General features: G+C 40.7%; 2 protein-coding genes across 5 annotated transcripts in view; both read right to left on the bottom strand.

The window, feature by feature from the left end:
* Positions 1-428: 428 nt before the first annotated feature.
* On the bottom strand, positions 429-11,028 carry LOC144074052 (phosphatidylinositol transfer protein beta isoform-like). Its single transcript, XM_077600162.1, has 11 exons — positions 10,879-11,028; positions 9,433-9,463; positions 8,530-8,675; positions 8,156-8,247; positions 7,993-8,000; positions 7,836-7,910; positions 7,653-7,736; positions 6,134-6,211; positions 4,733-4,843; positions 4,362-4,484; positions 429-2,581 (listed from the first exon to the last, which is right to left on the bottom strand). Exons 1-11 carry the CDS (start codon positions 10,896-10,898, stop codon positions 2,534-2,536), a joined length of 816 nt encoding a protein of 271 aa, XP_077456288.1. The 5' UTR covers positions 10,899-11,028; the 3' UTR covers positions 429-2,533.
* A 718-nt stretch (positions 11,029-11,746) lies between these two features.
* ttc28 (tetratricopeptide repeat domain 28) overlaps positions 11,747-22,723 on the bottom strand; it is a 143,224-nt gene continuing 132,247 nt past the window's right edge. For 2 of the 4 annotated variants that reach the window (XM_077600150.1, XM_077600152.1), the window contains 13 exons: positions 22,105-22,270; positions 20,689-20,829; positions 17,995-18,139; positions 17,709-17,888; positions 17,039-17,583; positions 16,629-16,876; positions 16,403-16,527; positions 16,094-16,325; positions 15,701-15,777; positions 15,063-15,086; positions 14,332-14,461; positions 14,136-14,243; positions 11,747-14,043 (listed from right to left, as the gene is read on the bottom strand). In XM_077600150.1, coding sequence (XP_077456276.1) covers positions 12,449-14,043; positions 14,136-14,243; positions 14,332-14,461; positions 15,063-15,086; positions 15,701-15,777; positions 16,094-16,325; positions 16,403-16,527; positions 16,629-16,876; positions 17,039-17,583; positions 17,709-17,888; positions 17,995-18,139; positions 20,689-20,829; positions 22,105-22,270 — 3,716 coding nt within the window. In that variant the 3' untranslated portion in view covers positions 11,747-12,448. The remainder of the gene's footprint in view (positions 14,044-14,135; positions 14,244-14,331; positions 14,462-15,062; positions 15,087-15,700; positions 15,778-16,093; positions 16,326-16,402; positions 16,528-16,628; positions 16,877-17,038; positions 17,584-17,708; positions 17,889-17,994; positions 18,140-20,688; positions 20,830-22,104; positions 22,271-22,723) is intronic. The other 2 variants (XM_077600153.1, XM_077600151.1) reach the window with 2 other exon arrangements.

Here is a 22,723-nt window from a genome sequence, read left to right as displayed (position 1 = left end):
AGCATGTTGATCAAAAGGGAGATGTGCATACAGGAGAATATTATGAGTTGCTGTGTAGCAGGTGGTGCGTAGGCAAGTCTGGCCATCTCCAATTTTAGAAACACTATTAGCTTGTTTTAGGTCAGCAATAACTGGTTTCCTTTCACAAGAACAAGAAAACTCTTCCAAACAATGACAAAAGGCAATGTCACAGCTGCCAGAGAAGCAGCCCTTCCTGCTCTTTGAAAAATACAAATTTAAGGTCAACATCTCCCCTCTGTGGAAGTGAATTTAACTCTTTTAGTGCATATTTTAAAAACTAAAAGGAAGATCAATTAAAAATAAGGCAAAAAAATGTGCTGAATTCGCCTTAGGACAAACATCATAGCATAACTGCATAATGAAAACAGACTAATGGCAGGCACCATGATTGAATGAAAAAAAAAAAGTATTTTCTCTCAAAATTTATTTCATTTTTAATCACATGTATATTTAATGTAACACTTAAGGAATTAAAGGCAGAAATGGCACAACATTCAATCCTATGCTTACCAATTTTCAAAATTGGCTCAAAAACATCTGAAAACAAAAATGTGATTTTTATGGGTATGAATTTAATCATTTAGGACAAGACAGTATGGTTGTATAGCACAATAACACTTCCCGGCTCACTCAGTGTTATGACTGTTATTTTTTAAAAATTGAAATGTTTAATTTTAGCCAGTGAGTCTTGTCAGACTCAGCAGCAGGAGTTAGAACAAAGACAAAAATATATCGTAAACTATATGTATTGGTGACAAAAACATTTCTTGGCCATTTGGGTGGCACATGAATCATCTTCATTTGTCTGTACAATGGCCAAATTAACACTTGGTACAAACCTGAAATTAAAGCTACAGCAAAGAAGTAGGTAGCTAACGGAACATTAAAATAATTTGTTAAATCGCCATAATGTTTTTCAAATGAGTTTTTTTGTCCTAATCATCCGTTCATAATTTAAATTCTTTGGCTATAAAATGATACGAATGAATTAAATTTCAGATGGGGGAGATGAATGGGTAATACAATCGAAATGTCTACGGATTCTTATGATTATTACAAATGCAAAGAGAAAAAAAAAACTCCAATAAGAATCAATTATGACGTGTACATTACACTAGTATCGATTCAAAATGATAGCCCTTAACTCACCACATGGTTTTAAAGGCTATACTGAAAGTGCACTGTGGAGTTGAAACTCAGGACTAATATGGCATGTCCAACAAACAGTGGAAATTTAGAGAACACAAAAACAAGACAAATTAAATCTAATTACATTTGACTAGCAAGAGATGTCACAAAGCCCTGCAATCGCTTGACTCCAAACAGTCCTGTAGCTGCTACAGCAATAGTAAGCGTTAACCTTTAGGTCTTTGAAATGGTCAGCCAGTAAAGAGAGAGGTAGCTAAAGCAAGCGGCTGGATGCAGAGGTACAGTAGGTGGAATAGGTCCAAAAAGGTTCATAGGTTAAGGCAAGCTGCGGACATCGCTGGTTTGAGATGGCCAGTGGTAAAGCACTCATGTAAACACTGAGAATAATGACAAAGCAAAAAGCTGGCTGAACACAGTCGGCTTAACCAGCTAGAAAAAAAAGGCAGGCGGGCTTCTGTGGTGGACAGGGTAAGGTAGGCCAAGCAGCACCAAGCTTGAGAGGACTAGCACCATCGGTGGCTATTTTTTTCCCAGTGCATTTTGGGGATGGGAATACAATTTATTCAAGAATGCCTTGTGAACGGGGACTGTATTGGACACGGGAAGAGGAAAAGCACATCCGCTAAAATTAACATCACCTGGCCGATCACGGTTGCATGAATACGCCCCAAATGATCAGTCACTGCAAAGGCATTTGCACCTGTGAGTATGTGCATATTGGTTTGTGCCCAATGGAGCCATCATTTGCAGAACAACACGGGCATGATTGTCAGTGTTAATAAGATGTGGTGCTTTAGGTGGGCCGTTGATGGAAGGATTAGAATGGGCGTAGGTGCAAAGGGCGATAGTAATCTCTTAAGGGTAGTTGTGGAGGAGCCGGGGGAAAAAAATATGAATCATGCATGCACTCATGCTAAGGAATGCAAACTGTTTATCTAGTGTGTACAGCTAAAACTGTAAAGAGGGAACTGGGTATCATCTCAGGAGGAATGTTTTGGGGCCAAAAACAAATCAGAAGGTAACATTTGGTCCAATACATGCCAATGTAGGTTTGGGGCTAATTTTGCTCTTATTAAACATATTTAAAAAAAAAATGTTTCATAGCTACTCAGAAGACTACAACACCAAAATGAAAGTCAGTGAAGATCGTTTCGGTTTCTACAAATCAATTCTTTAGTGAATACAAGGCTTATGAATGGGTGCAAGCTATGGAACTGCTCTATTGATTGTATGAGACCCCCCTACACCATGTCCACAACCTGAATATTAAAGGTAGGAAGTTAAAAAAAAGTGCCACATAACAAGCCCTGCTAGCGGCCACCATTGCTGCTGTTATAGTGGCTGTTTGAAATCTTCCGCTGCTTTATTCATCTGCAGCACTCGTCCCTCTGACATCACCTTTTTTGCGGAGCTATGGAAGATAAAGAGAGACCTTGTTAACAAAGTATTTCTGTTAAAATGGTGGGGATAAGCACTTCAAGTAAATTGATGACTGGCTTTCAGGCCAAACTTTTTTCAATTAGATTGAAAAATTATATTATAACCATCACAACACATGACCAAACCCACCCCCAAAAAACAAACAATTCTTATCTTGTTTACGTTGTAGGTAGATTAAAAAAAAACCATTCATTTCAGATATTTCCACCCTGAGGCTGATGGCTTTGGAAAGCCAATTAGTGTTTGAATCTGATAGCTGAGGACATTAATAGAAGCGTTTGAACCAACTGTGGCACTAAACAGAGGAGCGGGACAGATGTGATGAAACGGCATCAGGATTACCTTGCTGCTTCCGCCACCATCCAACATCTAACTCCCGGCCCCATCCTCTTTCACTCAATCACCACAGAGGCTGCTTCTCAAAGGCAAAATTCCATTTGTATGTTAATGAAGCAATAGGAGCCATCTTGAAGGTAATCGGTCCTTTGGCCCTTTCCTTTTAGACCGTCTTCTCCCTCTACTCTGACAGAACCATTTCTAGTGTGCACAGTATGGACTGCTTTGTTCAGAGGACGCATACATCCATTCCCGAAGTTGTCCTTCAACCCATTCAGCCAAGACATTGTATGTCACTGTGTCTATGGGCTAGCATTACACGCAAGTATCATCCTGTCCAGCGGCCATAACCTCATCGTAGCCACATTCTTCTTTGATGGTAACCAATGTTTACTTACTCAAAGGGAAAATGGAAAACATATGCTGGTGTAATTCTGGTAGAAAGCATGGAATGTCTGAGTGTTTCCCACTTAGGCTAGATCAGTACAGTCCAGCCTGTATTCTTCCATTTTCTCCATGTATGGCCAAAAGCTCAAATATATTTAGGAGTTCCAGGAGAAAATCAGTGGGTAAGGTTTCACTGAGAATGTGAATTACAGAAATAAAAAGCCTGTGATTTACTTCTCGGACTTGCACTTTTTTTGCAGATAATGGGTGCTAAAATCCAGCCGCCTGTTTGTAACTTGGGCTGGGTTGTTTTGCAATATGCATGCGTGATTGTGAAATAGAGTTGCACACATTCACATGAGGTATACACGCGCACGCACGCCATCAGAGTGAACAAAAAGCCATTTGACAACACCAAAAAAAGGGTGAACGCAGCAAAAGCTGGAGCAATAGAGAACCCAGAGGTAAATACGGGAGACTGGGCTCTACCTGGCCTGGCTACTGCTCTGAAGCCTTTGTGCCACACACAGCACCCTGTTTACGTATCTAGACAGGAATGAAAAGTACAGTAAATTGGACAAACCAGTAAGGCAGTCCGGATTTGTTGAGCTTTTGTTAAAATGTTGAGCTTGTCAAGTGTGAAACAATCAATGCTAACTACATCGATTACTGTAAAACGAGGTCAATGCCTTAAATCAGTTGTCTGCTATCTTTTTTTTTTTTTACACCATAATTTTTTTTTGAGTTTACTTGTTTTGCTTTTACTGGACTACTGTTTAAACATAGACATTTCCATAAATGATGAAATAATGCAGTTCATGTTTTCTTTCTTGCCACAATTTAGAAGATCGGAAATAGTTTAGAATCGTCGCTGACTGGTCGAAAAAAGTCGCTAATTATGGCAACATTGCCGTGCTGTCCTCTATGCTGACAACCATTAGTGTGCCCATTAGAAAGAACATGCTCTGTCTGACCTACCCAAGCTTCTTTAAAAAAGTCCCCTGACAAATGAACCCTTGTGCACTTACCTCATCAAGTTCCTTCTGAGTCTCTGCCTCCATCCGCCGTATATCATCCATTGTTAGCTCCACCCACTTGTCAATCCAACAGAAAAGCTGACGGTGGAAGTTGGTGAATATCCTCTTTTCTTGCTGAAATATTTTCAGGGCCAAGGTTAGTAGAAGTAGATTAAAAAATGAAATAAATGAAACATTTCCCTAAAACTATACATTTTTGCGCATGTAGATTGTTTTACACATTCAATAATTTAATTTTAAAAACTACATTTTATAGGGAAAAAGGTACTGTTAGAAAATCTATACAAAAACAAATTAAATTGAAAGCAATCAAAATATTAATTTTGTCAAAATAAAGTGTTTAAATTGTGCACAATGCTCACATCATGAATTAAATTCTCCACTTTAGTTTGAAGGCCGAACCATTTAAACTTGACTGTAACCAGTTTGTAGGCACACATTCTAGGGCAGTCGTTCTTGGCACCCAGCTCTTTCTGGTGAGAGGAAAAAGCAAAAGAATGTCAAATAAAATGAATTCAAACCATCTAACTTGAGGGCCCAAAAAGCTACATAAGAAAACCATGAGTTGTGAATGAGTCATACAGACAGTTGAAAGACTATTGAAGACCCATCTTGGCAGCATTTAAAGCTTTAAAAAATTAATTAATATGTAAAACTCCGTGTATGGAGCTTGGCAAAAAAATTATCAATATATTCTGCTGTGCACAGATAAAAGTGCCCTTATCTTTAACACTTTGGAAAACCATTCTACGCTTCTTGCTGTCCTCTGAAGAGAATAGAAGAGGGGGAAAAGAGGGGAGGCAGTGGCGGAGCAAAGTGGGTAAACTCCAGATGAAGGGACCAGTTCTCTGCCTCAGCCCCGACAGTGACACCGTTCCCGAAAGACATGCCTTTGTGGCCAGGGAAGGCAGATAAAACGGAAGCGGAGATGCGATAAGGTCGGCGCAAAGCTGGTTACATTATTAACACCTACGACTCGCTCGCCCCCAGAACACTCGCAGAGAAGCCTCAGAGAACACCTGTTTAATTAATCACTTCATTCTGGCTCAGTATTCCAGGAGAAAATGCCACAGACCTGCCTCAGTCACCCCCATGTCACTGCTGTTTGATGCTGCCATCATGGAGAAAAGCGAGAGCAGGGAAATGAGAAACATTTCTAAATTTGCAGTGGGTTTAGAAAAGTTGTCGTGGCAAAAGGAGAACTTCACATGAAACGCATTCTACATCAAAACACTTACGGTGACATTTCTTCTCCCCCTCTCTATGCCCCACTCAAAGGAGCAGAAGTTTTGCAAAATACAAAGGAAAGAGATATGCAAGCATGTGTGTATGCAGAGATAGACAAGAGTTTCTTTGCTTCACGAAGCTGGCAGTAAATTGTCCCTCTGTTGTGAAACTTTTTTTTCCACTCGAGACTATTTCAGTGTCCAGTGAGCATGGGGAAAACTAATTAAAAACACAAATGAAGTTCAACTTCTGTATTCATAGTAATAAAAACATTTGGCTGCCTATGTTCTGTAAAAAGAAATTCTAAGAAACCTAGTATTAGAAATCCAGTTATCAGTAAGCTGTGGGGTTGCGTACAAAACTCATCTGCCATTTTAATCTTAGGCTGCGTTTACATCAGAGTAAAACCATCACGCAAAAAGAGACCATAAATGTCACCGAAAGCCACTTTGGGTTCACACAGACCTTACAATGCAACAATTTCCGTTCATTTGACTGGCTGCAAGACAGAAAGAAAGCTCAAGAGAAATAAATACCTTCCAGAAAGGTCCAAGTGGTCCTCTTCCCGTCTTAACTGACTTGAACTTGGCGGGGTCTTCATCTTGCTTATAGTCCTATTGTAACCAAAATTGAAATAATTGTTACAAAACAACAAGTCTTGTTCAATGGACACTAACTTAAACTTAACAAGCTTATAAATGCTCGCCGTTTTTTTATGGTTACATACTTTCACCCAGAAAGAAAATAATTAACGTAAGGTATCATAAATGGAAATGTAGCGTAAACATTCTACAACTTTGTACCACTTCCATGAGTATAATTTGATGTCATTATTACTAAAATAACTTGTGTTAACTATCGTCATATTGGAAGAAATACTAAACACAGAAAACATTGGCTGAATGTAACAACTACGTATCAAATCATCAATTGCTCGAGGGCTCAGCAATTTAAAAAAAAAATCATGATTAGCCCAGCAGCTAAAAGCTATTTTTCAGGGTGATCGGTCAACAAGAGGGCGAAAACTGTGGAGAGACCACACATGCACAGTAATTTGACTGTTTTAATGCTGAAAGCTCGATCACTATAACAATGCAGTGTGCAGCACTAATGAGGTCTGTGAATCAATGTGCCGTGGCAGACAAAAGGGAGAAACTCCACCAGTAAACTAGAGTACATAAGAGCCCTGGGTGCATCCTGTGCGTTTGTCGAGAGCTGCCATACGAAGAACTGTGAGCTGTAATTACGCTAACAAACTCATCGGTGCAGGCGGTGCGTCCCGGGGCCTGCGGCCATGCCTGAGGCTGAGAGCTGATAGGGCCCTTAGACACAACACACTCCTCCAGAAAGGCAAACATGTCCGCCTCGTTAACTTCCCAGGGCAAAAAAAAGCATGTATTGCACTAGCGCATACTACGAAATGAGGCAATGTGATGTTACTAAGAGCCGTAACGACTAACTACCTAAAATCTTGATTTGTCTTCTTCATCAAGTGTGAAATATTGTCAGGTAAGGTCCTCCATAATTAACTTGGAGATCGCAGAGGCCCAAGAAGAGGTTCCAAACCATTACCTTAAAGGTGAAGCAGTGTATACTAACGCTTGTGATGCCTTCAAGTTAAAGAATTATTTCATTAATGAGGCAAACTCAATTTTCAATATTTTGAACAGTTTCATGCCTAAGATATGTAAAAATGGCAGTGCCCCAAGCTTTAAGAGTGTAGATCATGTAGATAATGCCGTATTTAAATTTATATATGCGCATGTGTTGTGGTTTAGTGCAGTACATTTAACAAACAGCCAGTTCCTGTCTTTGTTTTGGGTACGACTTACAAAGACGATGCATGATGGCTATTTTGGGTAAGTCCTGAAAACATGGTGTGGAACAATATGTTTACAGAAGCGGAAAAGACCAAATTGTATTTCAGTAACTCGGGAGATCATGTGCAAAGAATCCATAAGTACGGGATAATTATGCCTGAAAGCGATTGCGAACAGTGTAATAAAGATATCTTTCCACATGGAGGCGCCACACAGAATTAAAATGTTTACTTACGGAGGAGCTCACGTGACTTCCGTCGGCAATGTCAATAGGTACAACAGCAACTTGCTGCCAGCAGGACCGATCAAGCTTGTGGACCTAAAAAGCCAAATCATTCATATAAAAGTACAATTTAAAACACATTCTGGCATACAAAGACACCGAGTATATAGAGTAGTGTATTGTGATTTTACTAACATTTTCTTGTGTTCCAAGATCAGGTTTATGCCACGTCTCAATCTTGATCAAGAAATTGTCTTTCATGTATTCATTCTACAAAAAGTACAAGCGTTAATGATGCACAGTGCTTTGATCAATAAAAACACCAAACATCCAGCCAACAAAGGATACCTACCGTCACTTCTGATCAAGGATAGGCGGCAGGAGGAGAGAAAAAAAAAAAAGAAACATGACATTAGCCACATAGAAATACAATGGGAATTGCGTGCCTAGATAATCATTCAGAAAATAGTCGGAAGTCTAGAGGAAGAACCAACAACAACGGGAAAGGGGCTCACCAGTTCTGCAGTAGGGATAGGCATTCCAGGCTTTTTCATGAAATACAAAGGCGCTTTCTGGTGCCAATAGTTGAATAAATGTTGGAACACGACTGCGGAATGGCGAGATGGGGGGCAGAGATGACTTTGGTGAAAAAGCAAAAATGTACCAGTGGCTGACTTGTGATTAGCAACAGTAAACATATGGAAACTACCAGTCAAATGTCTGGACAGTTTCTTATTTAATAACACCAGTGTGTGTCCAAACTTGACTTGTTGATATGTGGGTGAAAACTACAGGATTGTGGCAAAAACAAAAAGTAGTGTGATACTGCCACCAGCTGATTGTACAACGCAATTACAGTGAAATAGTCGATATTTAACGTGCAACAAACCTTTTGAGGCGGTAGATTTTGTGTGTATACTGTCCTTTTTCTCCCTCCTTCTCATAGGGCTCATTTCTTAATACCTCAATCCCCTCACCACCTCCTGTTTCATTTTTACTCGCTTCAGCCACAGAAAACAACTGTCCAACTTGATACTGTAAAACATAAACAATTTTCAGAATAGAATCAAATGTGAGCCACAAGCAAAACAAGATGGACTGCAGGGATGACTTGATGCTCTTGTTTTTAGCAATTGTGTTTTATATTTAAATTTGCTATCGTCTGTAATGATTGGGAGAAGCTCAAATTTCATTCCTAATCCATGTATGAAATGCCAATGTGCATGCATACTGATTCAAATGCTTGTTAGAACTCAAAATTGAACTCAGTCCCTTGTGCAATAACTTTGGGGTGTGCAATAACAATGCGCAATATCTAAGATTGTGCAATATTTTATAAATTACCTTGCCAGGATGTGATTTTTTATATTACTTATTTGTGTTTTTTTACTGGGAAAACGCACTGTGGAGTAGCACCACCAATTTCGTTTTACGCAGCTGTGGATGATGACAATAAAGGCTTTTGATTTGATTTGCTCATGTTTAATTCTTTTCATTTGGATTTTGAGGAACATCAACAATTTACGAGATGGACAAGCCTCATAGAATATATACCAAAATGGAGTTTGATTTTTATGTTGACAATTGCTCATTCTTTTTAAACAATATGATTTTCTTTTCTTACATATATGATCTCCTTTTACCATGTTTACAAGATGACGCTTTTCAGGCAGAAAAGTAATGAAAGGTGTTTCTGTGTCAGTGGAGCAATGCAAAGGGCAGAGAAATAAACAAATTTGAGCATTACAAAATTACATTTGTCTGTGGTACAGGAAGAAAGAGATACACTCACCTCCTCAACACTACAAGGTAAAACCACACGGCTAGTAAAGAAAAAGAAAGATGATTAGAAGGTGAGCGCTATAGTGCTGCATTTAGTACATCAATTTAAATACATGTCAATACTTTTAATCACCACCCCTGACATCAACTCAATAGAGGCAGATCAGATGTAATTTTGTACTAGATAATTTGCCGATAATCAGTGACTTCATGCAGTCTGGATTATTTGTATTTTTGGGCAATAAATTCTTTCAATTTGGATTTTTTTTAATGGTCCCTTGGAACAAAATTACTCCAAAAAGTATCATTTGTAACACACTGTTATGATACATCAAATTTTAATGGTATAAAAAAACTATGACATTGCTCAAATTTCATGGATCAAATACAATACAATCGACCACATAGGATTAATTCTTTATTTTGGATAGTTTAAGAATTTAATTTCTGCATAGAGTACAAATGAAAGTTTTTGATTCCTTATTTTGAAAGGTTCCACCATCGTCAACAGGAAGTTATCATGTGTTATCAGCAAATTATCTAGTACAAAATTACATCTAATCTCCCCCAACCTAGATGAAATGTAGTAGGTAGTTTGACTGCGCTGTGTTGAACTAGGAAAGGCAACAGTGGCAAATCTGATCATCAGGAAAAAACATTTGTTATCCCCCAATCGCGTGTGTTTAGCAGCGGAAGCCCTCCCTCCAAGTCGACTATTCAACCAAATAAAACAGAACGCTGTGAACATTTTCAAAACCGGAAAAGAACACTTTGGCAGGTCTTTTCGGGGGGAAAAGCCACTACAATCACAATTCGATGTGAAATAAATGATTGCAGACAATCACGCTAGTTGGCCATAATCTCGGTACTATAGAGGCATCGTTTGCCTGAAGACTAGTAGCCATCTGCTAACCAGCACAACGGAGGTACACAACTATCGAACAGACACACGCAAACTATGTTTTAGCACACAGGGTTGCCCGTCGTGTGTGAAAATCTATCTGAAAGAGTAATCGGGAACGATCGCGACATCAAGCCCTACTTAAATCTGCATCAGCAGGGACCCTTCCCACCTGATTTATGAGATGTTAACATTGGCTAAGTGCTAGCTAATATAGCGTGCACGTCAAATGAAGTTCAACTTTGCGGAAGAGAAGTCACACTCACGTTGCAACAACCGTACGGCAGCACGTTAATGATTAAGTTACTTTATATGGATTAAAGGGGGAAACAGTGAGATAACATTAGCTATCGATGCCGGTAGGCCACAAAGTAGTTCTTGGGCAACGCCACCACCCTTCCTCGTGTTACCATGTCAGTCCGTCAGTCAGTGATGAAAAGTTTCCGAGTAGCGAGTATCCGATCCCTGAACCCCGCCACACCCAAGCTAACACCGTATTAAATCTACATTTACAATGATGTTGGAAACAATAATTTGTATTAATATCTCACTTACTACTCCTTGATGAGGACCATTGTCTTGTACTTGCTCCGAGTCGACTTGTACGTCGTACCGCTAATCGAGTGCGACCGCTGATTGCAGCTGACGTCATCAGCTGTGAAGAACAATATTTAGCCCCGCCCCAGGGAGTTGCTGATTGGCTCGACGCTACCTCTCATCATGTACATTAGCCAGTCAAATCTATTTCACGTGGCTGAAAAGGCCAGTCATTTTACAGTATATGTTGGATTTCATCACTGGGGCAAAAACAGAGATGGCATGAGCACTCATATACACACACACTCCACTACTAAGTTCAAATATTTGCAAAAGAAAAAAAAGGTTCATATGAAAAGCAGAACTACTGATACAATTCCCTAAATTATAAATCTCAAATGTCAGAAAAGTAAACCCTGCAATTCAGGCTCCTGAAAAGAATACTAAAGTTTCTTTGTGTCTGTGTATATAGTAGTAGAGTAGAAGTATAATATTATGGGGCAATTTAGAGTGTCCAATCAGCCTACCATTCATGTCTTTGGAATGTGGGAGTAATCCAAAGTACCCCGGAGAAAATCCACACAGGCCCGGGGAGACGATGCAAACTCCACAGAGGTAGACCTACCTGGATTTGAACCCAGGTCCCCCACTGTGAGGCCGACGCGCTAACCACTGGCTCCACCGGGCCGCCCTGCACCTTATAATGATGGAATAAAAATATGGGTGAAACAATGTGTGAATCATAATCAATTTACGCTTGCGCAGTCAATAGGAAATAATGTCCTGTTCTTGAATAAAGGGATAGAAATTATAAGGAAAAAATATCAAACTCAAAGCAAAGGACAGATTAATCAGTATAGCTGGTTGCAGAGCATAGCAGAAAAGGTGTTTGTATGTTTTTTTCTTTTATTGAAACAGTTTACTGATAATGACAGGTGGTCGTCACGAAACCGTGATGTTGAATAAAAAAAAATCATTGGCTAAAAATTCATATGCCATACTTAACATTGAATAGCAATAGAATCCATGCTTCAGAGCAGACACTCGACTCACAAAGAAATCAGGCAAAATGCCTTTTGACTTCGATAAAAAATATTAAATCTTTTCTCCCACTCTATCCATCTTTACACGGTACATGTTTGTTCATTTTTTAATAATATAAAAACGCTTAATACTGATTGTGAAACACTGGAATTAATTTACAAACGTAACAATAATAATTATAATATTAATAACAATAACAAACAATAATAACATTACAATTCTTTTAAACAAAAGATAAAATGGAAGAAGTCAGTCATAGCTGTTGCATCTTGGCCCGCGCGAACAATGTTTGGTGGGAAAAGACCAAATGGCATTTACAATTACCTGACACAAAGTTACACACAAACACAGTATCAGGTCGTTGAGCCTTTCTCATCGCCTTTTGCAAAATTTCGGGCACATAAAACAAAACTGCAGGCATGTGCCAAAACACCAACCCAACCCATCCGACCAATCAATAATTGTCCTGACCGTTTGTAAAGCTTGACTGGCCAATCACGGCTCTCAAAGAGTGACCAACTTCTTATCACGGACAGCTGATGTTTCAGCATTTAGAAGAAGGGAAAAATCTTCCAGGTGATAAGAACTTGTATCCGTTCCCACCGGGGAGTCGAATTGAACGAGCACCAGGACTACTTCTTGTAGAAATGGTGGGCGATGGAGCCCCTTTCTTGGGACTGGAGCAGTGATGCCCATTGGAGTTCTTACCCCCCCTCTCCATTGACTGCAGCCCCAGCTCTCGCAGCTCCAGGCTGTCTTGAGTATCATTGGGGGAGCAATGTCGTGGAGACAGGTTAAGAAGGCTCAGTACATCCCTACTGGCAGATGCCAGAGGACCAGGGGCGCTATGAACAGCTCTGACGGGGCCGAGATGTTGATGACCTGTAGCGTTTGCCCAGAAGGTTTTCAGATTGTGGATGGCCTGGACTTTTTCATCAATGACCCCTCTCCTTAATCGGTCAAGATCTGGCGCATCGGCCGAGGTGGCGGAGCCTGTAGAGGAATAGGATAGGGCAGGAGATGGTGCACTCCCAACTGGTGATTGGTGACCAGAGCTAGGAGACACATTACTGGGGGATCGTGATATGTGGCCACTGTATGGGGAACTCGGGTACTTCAACTTGAACTGTGCATGGCTGTCTGAATTTGGTGAAGGATGGCTGCCGTCTTTTTGTGAACACTCTGAGACAGCTGGACTGTTGTAGCCGGAGCTTATTTTTTGCAATGAAGATGAGCGGGACGGGGGTTTGGGTTTTGGGGAAGACTGAGCTCTGTCGCTAGCACTGCTGTTAGGACGACTGAAAGCGCTAGTTTCCGAGGAGCGGAAGGCGCTGGTCTGTGGTGAATTTCCTCTCGAATTACCGCCATCCACCCTGGCTCGCTGAAGACTACCAACGGCTCGTAGGTGGCTGTGGGTCTCCTCTAGAATCTTCTGCGCCAGTTCCTGAGGATCGAGAGGGGGAGTTTTTTCCTCCTGAGACTTCACAGTACTGTCCGTCTCCGTACTGGATTGATCGGATTCACCTGTGTCTGAGCTGCTCACTTTGCCAACTTTCTGGAACGGTGAGTTCGGACTGGGAACCAGGCATGTTTTGACAGGGGAAGTGGGGGTGCTGACACTGCCTCTCGACGACACTGACACAGAGTAACCTCTGCCTGCCCCACTACTTGACCGAGAAACGACACCTCTTCCTCCTCTGACATGGCGCTGGCTGTGGCCTGGTGGCAAAGGCAAAGAGTCACAATGGCCCCCGAGCGGCTCGCTACTGATAATAGAGAAGCCCTCATATTCCTCCTCTTCTCCTCGGGATCCTGACATTGCAGTCGCTGCTCCGTGAGGAGACGATCGACTCCGGGGCACGTGAGGGTGTTTGTGTGCCGCAAAGTGAGCTGAGACCCCACTGCGGTGCCGATGGCTGAGGAAGTCACAATCGGATTTGGAAGCAAAGCTCATGGAAGAGGCCACAGAGCTCAGGCTATAGACAGAGATGGCATCTGATGCCTGATTGTCCAGGCAATGAGGAGTGAAGGGAAGGCTTGAATAGCTTGGAAGAGGGTTGGAAACGGACTGCGCTGAGGCCAAAGACTCAAGAGAAGATGAGCTGTCTAGACTTAAACGCTTTGGCAGTTCTGTGGAGTCTGAAAGAAATGATTGGTGAAAAAAACAGAACTGAAAAGATCAGAAAAGCAAGCCATACATGAATAAAAAAAATAAAAAAAATTATACATACCAAATAACGCCAGGAGGGACTGAAGAGCAAAGTGCAATGTGCGGCGATTGGCTAGCTTGCCTGTCTTTAGGACCACTTCTTCTTGGCCTACCTCACAAAGGTCAAAACCTGCATGTACATTCAAAGACAAATAAATGCCGTCTTTTAGTTACTGGATATGATGTGGAAAGCTACAGGTAGGAACAAGGCGACTCACCAAGTGCTGCCAAAAACTCGTGGCATCCTGGTAGCCTCCAAAGTTGCACACTAATGGACACCTGGATAGGCAGGAGTGAAAAATCCTGTTCTTTCTCACCAGTCTGGAGCTGGACTAGCACCTGGTGGAGCTGGAGAAAACAAGAAAATCATTATTAACAATGTTAATAATGTTAGTCTAATTCTATTGGTATCATGATAGACAGACACGTTTTCTAGGATATGATTTTAGTACATTTATTGATATTTGAGCATTGCAAATGTTGATGAATAAATATAGTTTAATTTTAAATGTACTTAATTGTATGAATAAAATACACAATTATTAAAGCTAATGTATTCGCAGGCACGTGTTCATCTATTTGTAGCAGGTATGAATAGGCTTTAAAGGTGAGGGACGGAAATGGTGGTACCCGTGCGCCCTGGGTGATTTTGTTTGGAGATTACAGCTGAAAACAGGGACACCTTTGTTAACCTGACGTAACTATTTAGGGAGTATAGTCACATGCCGTTGTCGTCACGTCACCTTTACATCATAAATCTTTATTGCATTCATAAAGAATGGCTATTATTGCATTACAGAATGTTGACATTTAAGGTTTCATACTTGCAGATTAACATGGTATAAATGTTCATGCAGTTACTGCTTTACAATAATGGTGGTGTTACAAAAAGGTTTAGCAAATGCAGGCAAGGCTGGGATGGTTTGCAGTTAGGTGAAGGCACACTTACCATTGCCACCATATTTTTAACAGCCTTCAGATTGCACAATAGGGACAGGGGAGAGAGAATAGTAGTTTCATTGCATGCACACAGGCAACCTCACAAGGGTTCAGATCAATAAAAAGGAACACAATGGACAAGCAACTGCAGCGCATCAAATAATATCCAGAAAAAAATACTTTGGCACTCAATACCTTGATAGAGAATGTTACATTAACTATGACTATTACTATAAATGTTCTATTAAAATACAAATGCATAAGATAAAGATCTCTTAATTTACATTTATTCTGTTATTCAGGAGTTTGTTATTTGTCTGCTTATTGCATCAAGTGGGTAGTCATTCACCGCATGGGAACATGTGCTCACTTCACGTTACGCAAAACATGCGGATAAAGATTATTTGCTGGCTTCACATGATTGGGTGTAACAAGAAGTCTTTAGATAAAACCAGGGCTTGAAGTAATTAGGCTTTCCCACCGCATTTCAAAAGAGATTAAACTGAAGCTTAAGGTGCCAGGGCAACAGATTGTATTCTGTTCTGACATCATATGGTTATACAAGGACAATATATCGTCTTGGAACTGCGTGATGTGCCCAGAAAAAAATGATGTGTAATGTGTCCTTTGCATTAGATAGGTCCATACCCGATTGATGAGCTGCTCCCCTGCCTCTGAAGCTGTGATGAGCTTGCACAAAGCCTGGAGGGCTTGCGGTGGCAGACCTGAGGGACGGAAGCAGTAGGTATTTTTAACATAGCAGATTCTTCAAATGGGAACAGTCAGTAGTTTACCATTTTTGCAATTGCTGCTGATCTGAACGACATCCTGAACAATAAAATCACTGTGTCTACACACTGTCCATGTCAGATGAAATTTTTGATACCATTTGTTTTGAACGTGAACTGATGTACGGCCGAACATTTTGTGTGTTAAAATTTTGTGTCCATAATAAGTATACATGTCAGTCATCTACAACAACAAAACACTTTGTTTTTCATCTTATTGTAGTCTGATACCAACTTTGTCTGTGGTACTCACCTAGAAGTGATTGTAAAGTGGTACTGCATTGTTGAAGCCTGTCTCCTGGGTCAGCAGTGGGAAAGAAAACTGCTGCAGGGATGCCAGTGCCCGCAGAGTCAAGGCGGAAGCCCACGGCAGTTAACAAGGCCTGCCACCCAGGGACTCCCCCAACTTTATTCTCCACACTTTGTTGGGATGTGTACATCGAGTTACGTTGACCGTTTTGGATTCTTTGAAGGGACTTCTCCACCTGCAAACATTGCAGCAGAAGTATAAGTAACGTGCCTTTCCTTATGAATTCCTTAACTATGTAAGTTCATCTCTAACCAGGTGGAGTAAAACTCTCAGAGCATCGCGAGCGCGTTCCGGACACTGGAGAATCTCTGCTAAAGCTTGCCCAATCAAAGAAGAGGGGCTGTTCAGTTTTACATCAGTGCCAATCAACATGTATCCTGGACAGAAAATATAAGAGTAATAAAAGCACATTAGTCATTGAGATGTTTAAGTTCATTTTTGATCATTTGTGTTTATTCTTTTTATTGCCAACACTAACCTGCCCAGTTGGAAGGATGCGAGAACTGCTTGCTGCTTTGCACAGTTTTCATGGCATCTGCCAGTGCAGCACTTGCTTTAGTTCCATTCAGGAGGGCAGTGTAGAAGGCATGGACAAAAACCTTAGAAGCTGCCATAGGGACTGGCCACAAAGACACAAGGACACACTGTGCCCCCGCGGCCAGGAAGGAACGTGTCAAGCCAACCACACCGTCGGCTGTCACCTTGCTGCTGGACTCTAGGTAGGAGCTAATCAGACAGAATCAGAAAGCAAGCTAGATGAAAAAACAACATTCTCATTGAACACAATTTACAATTTCCAGTAACTATGTTGCTTAAATTTTCTCATTTTAACAAATAAAAACAATATTGTGATCATTATCGCTACTGTATTGTATATGAAACACCTACCCAAGCACCACCAGTTTAATAGGTAGCCTAAGGTCCAGGATATCGGCAGCTGTCAAGAGAAATTCTTGTAATGGTGGACTGTCGCACATACTGTCCATATCACTGCCGTCATCTTGCATGTGGTGAGATTCTGGGTTGGTGTATCCGCTCCCAACCGAACCCTTCCTGCCTCGACTGCTGTTTCCTCTTCTTCGACCTGTACCTCTACCTATTGTTCCCCCACCCACGTTACCGGTTGCTGCACCAGGCATGCTTTCTGGGTTAGGACTAAGCACCAGTGCGGCCAATTTCCATGAAATGTGAGTAGCAAAATGAGCACATTCTGCTTGTGTCAGGGCACTCATGACCCTCTCTTTTGTCGCTGCTGTCCCAGATAGTGGTTGGCATCCCAACAGCTCCGCTACCATGAGAGCCTCTTCTTCCGCAGAGGGCATTGGTCCCCAGAGCCAGCGGTCCATCACAGGTGAAGGCAGTTTAGGATTTCCCACCACTGCTGCCATTGACACCCCACCACAGGGAACTGGTCCAGGCCGGCGGGGATGAAACTAAAGATTTGACAATACAAAAACGGTTAACTTTTTTCACCCCAAACAAATTAAGACAACGGCCTGATTTGTCATCAATGATGACAACGGTTTTCAATGATGAGAATCTGAATAAAAAGTTCAACCTTTGCACAGGATCCAAGGCCCTGGATTGATGGAACAGCAATGAGGCTAAAACGCTCGTATAGATACTCATTGGATGAACTTCCTTTCAGCAGAGCAAAAGGTATTAGATAAAGTTCTCCCTCCAGCACCATGACGAGTTGTCTGTGTCTGCCCACCGGACCACTGGAGTGCATCAAGCCCTGTAGGACAAAATAGGTGTGCACATGCACGGTTAGAGGAAAAAATACAAGTTATGTGTGTTGCTTGATCTTTCACACAGAATTCCAGGAAGAGGGTAACACTCACCCCCTCCATAGGTGCAATGAGCAAATCATAAAGTGCTCTGAGAGGAGGCTTCCCGAGATTGCTGGTGCGATGAGGCAGGGAAGAACAACCGTCTTTGGCAGGAGACATGGTATTACTGAACAGGCTGGTCATGCTCTGGCAGCTTCTACAAGTGCAACATATCACATTGTAAATTACACATTCCTGCTTTGAAATCAAGGAACTTAATTATGTCCGTATATCACCCTAGGTCAGTCACCTCAAGTGTTTCTTTTTAAAGTTTTTTTCATGCGCCTAGTAATTTTCACTATTTGAAGACATATTATTCCCTAAAGCACCAACAATTTCTTTAATATGTGCACCAAGTATTCACGTTTTCTAGGAAAAAAGAACAATAAAGTTCAATATTTCCCCCTTGCAATTCTCATATAATACCAATTGACCTGCATTCTTCATTGACACAAGCTTTGTTATGCATGCCATGTAGAGATGTTACTACAACAGTTTCTGGTGATTTTAATGTTTTGACTGAATGTGAAGAGATGACCGAGAATGATCTACATTCTACAAGAATAATCAAACTCCACAAGGTGGCAGGATAGAGCTGTAGTAGTCAGCAACTCTGCTCTTGTTACATTCCAATAGTGGAGATTCGTTGGGGAAACATTAAGAGGAAAAACTCAACTGTGCTCACATATGTTCATGTAAAATATTGTCCAAAGCCACAACAGCATTGGTCGACCAAAAGATTTGTTTACTTTGCCTCCCCGTGTCATCAAAAAGACGTAACACGTTGAGAACTTGCTAATGATGGCCAGAGTATAAAGCCTTTGCCACAGAAGGAGTAGAGGGCCAAGTTTTATTGCCACACTTGTCACAAGCATCCATCTGCTCTTTCTTCCAGGTCCAGCCAAAAAGCATCTCCCTACTGGGAGCCCACTAGTTTCCCCTCAACTAAAGCGCTCCAAATCATTCACTGCCTCAGTATAGTACTTTTTAAAAGAAGCAAAATGTCTCTTTCTGTCTGTCTCTCTCTCAGAACTTGGCAAGAGCCTCAATGGAAAGCAAACAATCATTTGTTAGTCTGACAGGATGGAAGAATTCGAAGGGAGGAAATGGATAATCTGAGACAAGATGTGTGTCAAGTGTAGAGAGGAAACATTGAAGAGAAAAGACAGAGCATGCTGAGGAAGGCTTTTACTTGTGTGGGTGCCTAATTTGAGCAAAAAATGTTTAACAAACCTTTTGAAGGTTTTAGTTTAAGGTTTATGTTAAAGTTCTCAAATAAACAACACTTATTTATAGCATTCCTTAACTGTTTTGTTTCCGTGGTTATTATTTTTGCAAGATTAATTTAACATATTTTCCATTTGTTGAAATGTTGAAAATAGCCATTGATGCTTGATAGTCTTGTTTTTATGACAAGTGGTTCAATAAGTGTCAACAAACTACGTATTTAAACTTGAACTGGATTTGGCACAAGGACACTTTCCCCTTCATCTTGTATAATAAAGTGTGTTGATCGTGAGGGTTAAACATAATTATTTGACGGGCTCTACTGAAATACTTAAGACGTTACCATTTCTCTTAATTATGGGTTGATTTTATCAGTTAGGACTCGATTTCAAAATCAACTTTAGGACTTAATTCAGGGGTGTCAAACCCATTTTGGTTGGCGGACCACATTCATGGTGACCAGATCTCATGTGGGCAGGACCATTTTAGATATAATATTTAGATATTTTTTTTAATAAATTGATTAAAAGAACTGGATTAAAAGCCCTGAATATTCAGTTTTGTATAGATCTAAAACAATGTTTATTTGAGCTTTTTTATATATATTTTTAGATTTTACAAAATGATTTTTGAACTAAAAACACAGAAAAAATTTGATTAAAAATTACAATTATTGATTTAAAAGGGGGAAAATCAGGAAATTTAATATACATCTATACTCTTCATTTAAATTTTATCCTAAAACAGAAAGTCAGCACTCATCATTTACTTTCCCGGGCCACACAAAATGATTCGGCGGGCCAGATTTGGCCCCCGGGCCACCACTTTGACACAGGTGCCTTAATTCCTTCAACATTTTAGCAATAAATGCAGTGCACATGCAGTTTATCATAACGACCGGAAGCTTTCTTTGTCTTCTCCAGCTATAATATTGTGATCCACGTTAGGCTTCACATCCTCGGGAGTTTTATATTTCCTTGCTTTTTTTGAAGCCCACAAGAATGAGTGGATTATTACCGGGAGCCCATTAAAGGGGCTTAATGAGCACCAAGACTCAATTAAAGATGGAATTATCCTCTCATCAAAGAGAGGCTCAATAGAGGTCGTGTAAAGGGAAATATGACCCAGTCTCCCACACATTTATTCAGGTCCATAATATATTGGAGTACATATCTAGTCAGTGCCATAGTGATGAAATGACTGTTTTGCAGCAAGTTCAATATATATGCACACATAGGCCCATCCCATCAAAACACACAGATGATAGAGGATTTAGAGCCTTGGCTCCAAGTCTATTTGATAAAAGGCATTCACATGCTGCTTCTACACAGATTGAACAATAGAAAAGAACTCCTTTCCCAGATGAACTAGAGAATTGCTAGCTAAAGGAGCTTTTCTATTTCTCTAGTCAATTGAACTCAATTGTATCTCCTCTTTATATGCACACAGGTGTCTGGATAATTTGCAGCATTCTCCTACCTGTTGAAAAGGTTGTTTCTGGACACCATGCGCAAGAAGCCTGTAGGATCAGTGACAGAGTTAAGCTTGTTGTTTAACTCCTCAAATTGTTGATCCAACAAATCTCCCGCCTCACTCTCGGTCTCGCTGCTAGAACACCCTCTAAAAAAAGACAAAGAGACATTAGACAGACTGTTATTGCAGGATTGGCAACTCGAGCTAAGTAGATGGTATAAAGACTTGCATTGTTCCCCTTTGGAAATATAAAGTGAAACTAGTCTTATATAGCCAAAATACACACAATTCAACCCACACATAGATGGCCTAATTTCACTTGGCTCGATGAAAAAAAACCTGGCAGAGTGTAATCCTTTCATTACAATGCTGATGATGTTGATCCAGCCATTGAGTCAACCACCCCCACCTGCTGTCTGTCCCTTTATTAAGTCTTTATCCGAGGGTATTCTGCAATATCACTGACTCCTACTGCAGTCGCTAAATAAATTAGCATGAAACATGACATGAACCACCTTCTTTTTACTGCAAAAGATGCGACAGCATAATTTTCAAGGGTATCTAATCTGAAAAGAAATTAACGGTATAGGTCTACTGGAAGCAAGAAAGGGGGGCGTCAGGTAAGATAGTTTGGGAACCACTGGTATAGAATATATGGTATTTATATACAAGCATTGACCATGAGGGCGGAAGTCTACAACATAAAGAATCATTAATGTCCTTTGTGGCCATATATGAGCATTTTATGTGTATGTTTATCCGTATTGTTACCACAGCTAGAAATACATATGGTAACATTCTTTTCGTCCCTTTTGAAAGTGTACAATAGTCTCATAATTAATGCCATGTTAGTTCCATTCAAGCAGATGCCCATTGGAGGGATAAATGAGCTGGTAATAGGGCCTTTGACCATCTTTAGGGTAGACAGGCAGGTGTCAGGCAGGCCAGCTGGTTAGTGCAGTTTAACAGCAATTTGAATGAAATGTGGCTAATGTCAAAAACAGTGCAGACCCTGGATAACAAAGGAAACTACACTTTCAACTCGCTTGAACTCATTGAGCATCCCTCTGGTTCTATCCTCGGTTATCCATTGGTGAATAACCGCTTCAAAGCCTTTACTGCTGTACCATCTTTTCATTTGGGGAATTATTTTCCATTTTAAATGTGTCAGCTTAACAGCTGTGTGGTACTGTTAAGAGGCTGGCCAAAGAAAAGCCATTATTTTATCTCATTGGAAAGATAGTTTCGTTCCAAAAGTAGGAGTAGAGACTTGTAATCACAGTGAGCAATTGGGTGGAATAACACGTTTTTACACTTCAACGAACTAGGTGCAGAAAATTCTCTTTTGGATTTTGTACTTTTTTTTTTCAGCACTCTCTTTTTACGTGACAAAATCTGTCAACTATTTTGCAATAAGCTCACCTGCTGTAATAGGATTCAACCCCGAGGGCCTCCCGTGCACTGGCGATGTGCTGCTCCAATGACGAGGCACTGACCACTGCGCCCCCACTGAGACCTCCTTCCTGGAAGTCTGATCCTACTTCTGATATTCCTTCACCCAAGTACACTTCATGGAACTTTAGAATGCCTAGAAAGACAAAAAACAAGCACATTGACAACAACATAAAATCACCACGTTTAAACTATTTGGATATGAAATTTGAGCAGAGCATTTTAGCCTTTTTTTGATGAATGCACATTAGACAACCACATACATGCTTGTGTGCCAGCTGGTTACCAGGGAACGCCAGATAGCGACAGACATGTAATTAACAAGCAAGCTCTCTATGCTTGGGGCAATATTAAATGACTTAATGATCACTATTGTCCCTGAAGTGTTGCCTTCATCCATATCAATAATGTTGGGGGTGTCAAGTTCATCGTGTTGCCTTTGAGCTGCATTTGATTAAATGTTCGAACTTGGTAGGATGGAACATGGGTTATGCCTTTTATTTCCCTTTTTTTTTTTACAAGGGATCAGTAGCAAAGAGATCGGTATGGCAATCGTGTGACATGTTCTAATCAAGCTCAAGGAAAAATG

This window comes from Stigmatopora argus, chromosome 5 (assembly GCF_051989625.1).
Source record: "Stigmatopora argus isolate UIUO_Sarg chromosome 5, RoL_Sarg_1.0, whole genome shotgun sequence".
Lineage (NCBI taxonomy): Eukaryota > Metazoa > Chordata > Actinopteri > Syngnathiformes > Syngnathidae > Stigmatopora > Stigmatopora argus.
This window is presented reverse-complemented; position numbering and strand designations above follow the sequence as displayed.